Source organism: Macadamia integrifolia, chromosome 2 (assembly GCF_013358625.1).
Source record: "Macadamia integrifolia cultivar HAES 741 chromosome 2, SCU_Mint_v3, whole genome shotgun sequence".
Classification (NCBI taxonomy): Eukaryota; Viridiplantae; Streptophyta; class Magnoliopsida; order Proteales; family Proteaceae; genus Macadamia; species Macadamia integrifolia.
In genome coordinates, this window is record NC_056558.1 from 39944148 (window position 1) to 39952980 (window position 8833).

At 39.8% G+C, this 8833-nt stretch overlaps 1 protein-coding gene across 8 annotated transcripts in view; it reads left to right on the forward strand.

Annotated features, from left to right (window-relative positions):
* LOC122068570 (lysine-specific demethylase JMJ18-like) overlaps positions 1–8833 on the forward strand; it is a 21577-nt gene that overhangs the window by 9418 nt on the left and 3326 nt on the right. For all 8 annotated transcript variants that reach the window (XM_042632431.1, XM_042632482.1, XM_042632467.1 and 5 more), the window contains 5 exons: positions 87–248; positions 951–1319; positions 1399–2581; positions 2721–2824; positions 3223–3417. In XM_042632431.1, the coding sequence (XP_042488365.1) occupies positions 87–248; positions 951–1319; positions 1399–2581; positions 2721–2824; positions 3223–3417 (2013 nt within the window). The remainder of the gene's footprint in view (positions 1–86; positions 249–950; positions 1320–1398; positions 2582–2720; positions 2825–3222; positions 3418–8833) is intronic.

Genomic DNA, 8833 nt, shown 5'->3' on the forward strand with positions numbered 1-8833 from the left:
AAAAAAAAAAAAAAAAAATCCTGTTCTCATTTTCTTTATCATAGCTGATATCTATTTCCTGCTTTTGGTTTTTCTGTTGGAAATAGCATGTTGAGGACCATCACCTTTACTCTCTAAACTATCTTCATTGGGGTGACCCTAAACTATGGTATGGAGTCCCTGGAAGCAGTGCTGAGAAATTGGAGAATGCCATGAGAAAGCATTTACCAGATTTGTTTGAAGAACAGCCAGACTTACTTCATGAACTGGTAAGTTTTTGATATTTCTCACATTTTTTTTTATCATGACTTGATCTGAAGTAATGAATGTGGTTTTAAAACAGAAGCTGGGTACAAAATTTTTGTACAGTTCAAGTGATGAACTTTGTGGACCTTAAATGAGAAATTTGCAATATTGTAGTTCTAGTTTTATAGCTTTGACTGATTTTCCTTATTTTTCAATTTTGGCATTGTTCAGTTTCATCTTTATAGTAACCAAAAAGAAAGAGTTTCAACTCCAAAATTTATTTTTTGGTTTGTTTTCTTATAATTTTTGCATGAGAAGCCATCTTTCACATTGGCCTTAGAACATTAGAGATATAATTTATGATGCAGGTCTGGACAAAAGGATAGTGAAGCGTTCTTACCATACCTATGCTCTTTACCTGCGACATTTCACTGGTTCATGATTCACAGCTTCTGCTTTGAAAACCTCTTCCAGCTAAAATAATTATCTAACACAATTCATAGATGTCTTTGGACTACCTGACATATTTTTTAGTTGTTCAAAAAAGACTTGATAGTTAGAAAGATCAAATAGAGTAATATCTGGTGCTCGAATATCAATTTGGTGGGTTCCACTGATTGGTGCTCTCTACTTTGCAAATCATTTGCCCCCTTATGACCCAAATGGGTGGCCTTCTGTCTTCCCTACTCAAAATTTGGTAATTTATATTTCAACATTTGGAACAGGTTACTCAGTTATCCCCATCGGTTTTAAAATCTGAGGGTGTTCCAGTCTACCGAGCTGTCCAACAATCAGGAGAGTTTGTTCTCACATTTCCGCGGGCATACCACTCTGGCTTCAACTGCGGCTTCAACTGTGCGGAGGCTGTGAATGTTGCTCCAGTTGATTGGTTACCACATGGACAAAGCGCTGTGGAGCTCTACAGTGGGCAATGTCGCAAGACATCTGTATCCCATGACAAGCTGCTTCTAGGGGCAGCTGGTGAAGCTGTTCGGGCTCTTTGGGAGCTCTTAGTATTGAGGAAGGAAAGTATGGAAAATTTACGTTGGAAAAGTGTCTGTGGTAAGGATGGGGTACTCACAAAGGCTATTAAGGTGAGTCTGCTTTTATAATCTATGTAACTTATATTAAATTTAGTTTTAGTTGTGACTTGTGATTTCCTTTTGTTTCTAGACCCGAGTTGATATGGAGCATGAAAGAATAGACTCTCTTCCGATATTTTTGCGGTCCCGAAAAATGGACAGAGACTTCGATTTGACTCATGATAGAGAATGTTTTTCATGCTTCTATGACTTGCACCTATCTGCTGCAAGTTGCAAGTGCTGTCCTGACCGCTTTGCATGTCTTAAACATGCAAACCTTCTCTGTCCATGTGAAATAGGCCAGAGGTTTATTCTTTTCCGCTATAACTTGGATGAATTGGACATTCTGGTTGAAGCTTTAGAAGGTGAATTGAATTCTATCAGTCAGTGGGCCTTGAAGGACCTTGGATTGGTTGCAATCAATCACACTGGTGCTAGTATCCCTAAGCTGGACCAAGAAAGTAAGGGAACCAGGCCTGATTTTCTGGTGCAAAAGGAAAGAAGTTTCTCTTATTCCCAAGGAATGGAAGAAATCCATTATGTTGACAAGACTTGCAAATCTGATCTTTGTAATTCTTCAGAAGCAGTTTTTCCAAAATGGCAACAGCGGTCATCTAGTTTATGCAGACCTTGTATCAAGCCAGAAGTAGAGAATGGGGTATTAAATAAAGGAACTATCATCATAAAAGATGAGGGTGGACGACATCAGGACAGGTGTATTGACTTAAATCTGGAGGGTCTGTTGGACTTGGATGAACATGGAAGTGGGGTGCAAGAAATACTGGATGGTGGTAATAATAGAAACTCTCTTAATGTGGCTGAGACCTGTCTATCAGTGGTTAAGAAACAGAAAGTTCTTGGTTCAGATGTGTCAGAAGCCAGAATAGTGGGTTCTGATCATGGTGGAAGGTCCCATTCTCTTCCTTCCAAGTCAATTTCTGATTGTAGTTCGTCAGTCTCTCGTGGTCATTCCGTTGAGTTAAATTCTTCTTTTGTTCTTTCCACCAAATATCACCCATCATGTTCAAGGGATGCTGGGCAACAGTGTAGTGGTAATAAGCTGTTTGGGGTTGATCTTTGGACTTCTTATCCAGATTCATCTTCATCCTTAAGCACAATCGTCAAAACTAAAACTAATGTGGCCAGTCCTTGGCTAAAGACTTCATTAAATAGACCACCAGTGCAAAAGTTGGATTTAAATGTCGAGGCTATAACCATTGGAGCAGTTGTTCACAGCAAGCCGTGGTGCAATAAGCGCACCATATTCCCAAAAGGTATGTTGCACTAGACCTTCCTCAGAAGGTGTTATGGCTTTTTTTTTTTTTTTTTTTTCAGCTCCATTTAGCTAGTTAAGGATTTTTTAAGTTGCCTTGAGTTGAGTTGTCTAATTTTCCTGTGGGTTGGCCTGGGCAGGGTTCAAGAGCCGTATCAGATTCTTTAGTGTGCTTGATCCAACACAGATGTGCAGCTATATTTCAGAAGTCCTCGATGCTGGCCTCCTGGGGCCTCTTTTCAAGGTGATTTTTTTTTTTTCTTTCATGTAGTAGACAAATACCTCAACTTATAGTAGTGTGGATATTACTTTTTGTGCATCTTTTTATGCCTTCCACTATATGTCTATTATAGGTGCAGGAAATGTTTGTTCTGAATTCTGTATATCTGTCTATATAACACAAGTTTCAACTCTTTTACGATGATAAGACTACAGTAATAAGATAACCAATGAAGAATATGAAATGCCTTAACTTTATTTTAGAAATAAAAATGATAGCTTCTCATGCATGTCTACTTCCTTTCATTTTTGTTTATAGGGACATCATATACTTTGAAGGGAAACTCAAAGTTCACTGTTACCCGAGTTATTTTGGCTTGTTTATGCTGCATTGCTATTCTCACAATTGATACTATATTCTAGGTTACGGTCGAGGAATGTCCGAGTGAGACCTTCACCAATGTCTCAGCTGAGAAGTGCTGGGAAATGGTCCTAGATAGACTAAACCAAGAAGTATTAAGACAGCAAATACTTGGAAAAAGACTGCCACCGTTGCATTGTTTGCAAAGCCTTGATGGGCTTGAAATGTTTGGATTTTTGTCTCCACAAATCATTCAGGTAAGCTCTTTATGAACCTTTGTCACCTAACATTATATGCTATTGCAAGGAAATTGCTCTACTTTTTCTATATAAAATATAGCTGTAGAAAATATAGAATAAGTAAAAGAGAGGGAGAGAGACTGAGAGAGAAAAGAGTGAGAGAGCCTTTTACAGTGGGTAGACTCAATCTTGTAGATTGGACTGCCCTCCTCTTCTTATTAAATAGATAATTCTCTACTGCAATAGTAGTAGGGCAGCTGTCCTACGCTGACTAGGAATATGAAACAAACTAGGAAACTAATTAGCTAACAACTAATTAATCTAATTAGTAAATTACCACAAGTCCTAGTGTACTAGGACTCCTATCCCAATTGGGGAACTAACTTTATTGTGGGGAGGAGTTTGCGCTATCTTGCAGTCTCCTCCCTCTCCTACGATGCTTTCTAACACTCCCCCTTAAGCTGGAGCATAGATGTTAATCATGCCTAGCTTGTTATAAATATAATCCACTCTACCACCCCCAAAAGACTTGGTAAAAACATTTGCAAGTTGTTCTCCTGTGCGAACATGGCTTGTAGAAATAACTCCTTGCTGCAGTTTTTCACGAACAAAGTGACAATCGACTTCAATGTGTTTTGTCCTCTCATCGAACACTGGATTAGAAGCAATATGAATAGCAGCTTGGTTGTCACACCATAACTGCATAGAATCAGTGCTACCAAAACCAAGCTCTGTTAAAAGCTGTTTTATCCACATCAACTCACAGGTAACATGGGCCATGGCTCAATACTCAGATTCAGCACTAGACCTACCCACAACAGTTTGTTTCTTGCTCTTCCAAGACATAAGATTTCCGCCAACAAAAGTATGGTATCCTATAGTGGACCTTCTATCAATGGGAGAACCAGCCCAATCCGCATCACAAAACCCTTCAATACGACTGTGTCCATGATCTGAATATACTATAGGCCACGTCCTGGAGCTTTCTTAAGATATCTCAGAATACGAACAACGGCATCCCAATGTGATGTATGTGGGGACGAAAGAAACTGACTCACAACACTAACAGGAAAGGCAATGTTAAGTCGAGTCATCGTTACATAATTCAACTTTCCTACCAACCTCCTGTATTTCTCAGGATCATCTAACACATCACCTCCTTCAGGCATAAGCTTCACATTTGGATCTATTGGAGTATCAACGGGCTTGGATCCTAACATACTTGTTTCTGAGAGCAGGTCTAACACATACTTTCTCTGAGATAAAGAAATTCCTTTTCTTGACTAAGCAACTTTAATTCCCAAGAAGTACTTTAACCGTCCAAGATCCTTAGTGTGAAAGTGTTGTTGCAAATATGCCTTTAAACTTTGGATTCCTTCAACATCATTTCCAGTAATGATAATATCATCGATATAAACAACCAGAAATATCCTCTTTCTATCGGACTTTCGATAGAACACAGAATGATCACTATCACATCTTGATAGTCCAAATGCACACACCACATCAGTGAGTTTTCCAAACCACACCCTAGGAGACTGTTTTAGGCCATACGAGGACTTCTTGAGCTTATAAACCTTTCCACACTTCCCCTGAACAACAAACCCTGGAGGTTGCTCCATATAGACTTCCCCATGCAAGTCACCATGAAGAAAGGCATTCCTGACATCAAGCTGAAATAACGGCCAATGGGATGAGGCCGCAAGAGAAATCAAAACATGCACGGAGGCCAGCTTGGCTATAGGAGAAAGTATCCAAGTAGTCAACCCCATAAACCTGAGCATACCCTTTGGCGACCAGTCGAGCCTTCAAACGAGCAAGAGAACCATCAGGGTTTACTTTAACCACATAAACACAATGACAACCAATAGCTTTCTTTCCAGAGGGCAATGATACAAGATCCTAAGTCTGGTTTTCGTCCAATGCAAGTAGTTCTTCCCTCATAGCATTCCTCCAACCAGGACTAGACAGTGCCTTTGCAAGAGTCTTAGGAACAGGATGACAGGAAATAGTAGAAAGATAGGAATAAAAAGTAGATGATAGGCTAGAATAAGACACAAAATCAGCAATAGGATGTTGGGTACAACTCCGAACACCCTTACGTCGTTGTGTAATAGGAAGGTCTAAGTTAGAAAGAGGAATACCTGGAGTGGGATCCGTAGACGAAGATGATAAGGTAGGTGTCCCAGGGAGAAGGGGTGTTGTTGCTTCTTGAACACGTCGTGTATACACTTGTAAAGGAGGTGGTGGTGGTGGTACCTCTGTCTCGGTGGCAACCTACGGGTTAGAGTGATAGAGAACATAAAGGGGAAGATCATCATTCAATTCAGACCCAACAAATGACTCATTTGGATATGGGTTGGACTCAAAAAAGGAGACATCAACAATAACAAAGTATTTGTGAAGTACTGGAGAATAACACCGGTAGCCCTTTTGGGTATGGGAGTAACCCTAAAAGATACACTTGATGGCTCGAAGATCCAGTTTTGATAAACCTGGACGATGATCACGAATAAAGCAAACACAACCAAAAACATGAGGGGGAAGAACAAAAAGTGGGTCAGAAAGAAATAGCAAGGAATGGGGAATACCACCACACAAAACAGAGGAAGGCATACGATTAATAAGATATCCAGCCGTGAGAACAACATCGGCCCAAAAATATTTGGATACCTTCATTTCAAACATAACTGACCTAGCAACCTCCATCAAATGACGGTTCTTTCGTTCAGCCACTCCATTTTGTTGGGGAGTGTTTGAACAAGAAGATTGATTTATCATGCCACACTTAGCCATAAACTCAGAAAATGGACCAGAAAAGTACTCATTTGCATTATCACTTCGTAGAATTTTGATTGTCATGCCAAATTGATTTTGTATTTCAACAACAAAATCACAAAATATGGTAAATAACTCAAAACGATTTTTCATTAAATAAAGCCAGGTAGTCCTGGAGTAGTCATCAACAAAAGTGACAAATACTTAAAACCTAACTTAGATGTAACAGGGCAAGGACCCCATACATCTGAATGTACCAAGAAAAAGAAGATGCAGACCGTGTATTACCCGAGGGGAATAACTAACACGATGTAGTTTTCCAAACTTACATGACTCACATTCTAAACTAGAAAGAGAATTAAAACTGGGATCAAGTTTTTGTAGGCTTTGTAAAGACGGATGACCCAACCGGTAGTGAACCTGATGAGGAGTCAGAGTATCCAAACAGGCTATGGAAGGTGCATTGTCTTCAAAAAGGTACAGTCCCCCAACCCTACGACCTCTACCAAGCATCTTCTTCGTCGTAAGATCCTGGAAAACACATAAGTCGGAGAAAAAGGTTATAGAACAATTGTAAGCTTGTGTAAACTTGCTTACAGATAATAGGTTGAATGGTAACTCAGGCAAATAAAGGATAGATGACAAGGATAAAGAGGTATTAAGATAAACAATACCAGTACCATTGACCTTGGCAATAGAGCCATTGGCCAATGTGACATTAGCAGAGGAATTTTTAAAAGAGGAAAATATACCTGGAACACCAGACATGTGGTTTGAAGCACCGGAATCGATTATCCAGGGACAAGAAGAAGAGGAGAGACACGAAATGGCATTACCTGTTTGAACAAGAGTAGCAGTGGAAGGTGAAGGTGTTGGATTTTGAAACTGATTGTATCGTGCAAATTCTTCATTGGTCATTTTGACCATCCTACCCTCAAACGATCTAGGTTTGTCAACGGTAGTTGAATTGGCAAACTGCTTTTGAGGGGGTTTGCCATGAAGTTTCCAATAGAATCATTGGATGTGTCCTGGTTTACCACAATGATGACATGTGCGTGTTGTCCCTGAATTACCAAGGGAGGAGTTCCCAGTGAATTGTCCCTTATTACTACCATTACCTGTACCCCGTGAGGTTCCTCGATTATTACCCTGTGTTGCAAGTGCGGAATTTTCCACTGGAGTGGAATCCTAAGAAGTCTCTCGAGATACCCATAAGACTTAGGAAAAGGTAACTGCAAGAGATGCCACCTTATCTCCTCCAAGAATCTGAGAACGAATAGAGTCATATTCTGTTCCAAGGCCTCCCAAGAAACCCATAATTGCAAGTTGTTCCCTTTGATCTTGCATTTTCTTCACATCATTGCTAATAGGGAGTAGAGAATTCAGCTCTTCATACATCCTCTTGAAATCAACAAAGTACTGAGTTAGGGGTCGACCCTTCCTATTAGTCCGATAAAATTCCTGAGATAGCTCATAAGTATGAGAAAGGTTGTTCAGTCCAGAGTATAGAACATTCAGATAGTCCCACAACTCCTTTACAGTATCAATGTGGGTAACAACCTCGACTATGGAGTTATCCATTGAGTTTAGTAGCTGTCTGAGAATACGTGCATCAACCGTATCCCATGTGGCATCAGTGGCATGTTTTCCCTTGGTAAGATGATCCTGCTGATCCTGACCAGTCAAAACAAACTGCACAATTTTCTTCCATTGATAGAAATTGGCAGCTCCTACAAGTTTCTTTTCAATAAGTCTATGTGATGATGAAGACATCACTTCTGTGACAACTTTCTTCCCTTCTGCGTTAGGAGTTAACCTGGGCAGTTGTGGTTGAGACTTGCACACCTCAGTTTGGGCTGAAAATTGGGTCGAGTGTAGCTCTTTTATAGGCAACAAAAACCTATAAATCTTGGCAGATTCTGATGGTCAGATACAAAGTTCTTAAACTTCTTGATTCTAGGTCTTGAAGGGAGAGAAAACAGCAGTAATCTTCAATTCCAGCAGCAGAGGTGCTCAGATATCCTTCAGCTAAGGATCGAAGGCTCTTTAGAAGGTACTAAATCTGCCTGCAAAACCTTGAGCAGATCTGACTTCAATTGGCCTATTTTCTGGAGATCGATTCAAAGGGAAATCCAGAATTTCTTCAATCCAAAAGAATTCCAAAACCAGACTTTCTTCTACTAATTTGAGTCACCTCTTTTAACACATATGACTGATTCTCACATTCAGTCCTCCATTCCCATTCTCAGCCAACTAGGGAATGAAAAACACCCCCTTAAAGGAGCCGCGAGATTCTTAGAGAGAGACCAGAAGTCGTAGGCCCTTTTTTTTTTTTCTAACTAGTAGGTTAGAAGGTAGGACCGATTGTTATTGTGTGGATCAGACAAGCTCTGATACCATGTAGAAAATATAGAATAAGTAAAAGAGAGGGAGAGAGACCGAGAGAGAAAAGAGTGAGAGAGCCTTTTACAGTGGGCAGACTCAATCTTGTAGATTGGACCATAGTTAGCAAATTCGGATTCGGGAATTATTCAGGCGGAGAATTATTCGGAATAATTCGATTGATTAATTTAAGGATTCGGTCAAAAAAGCGGTCAAAAAAGCATATTGGGTTTTTTTTTTTTGTTTTTGTTTTTGTTTTTGTTTTTGTTTTTTG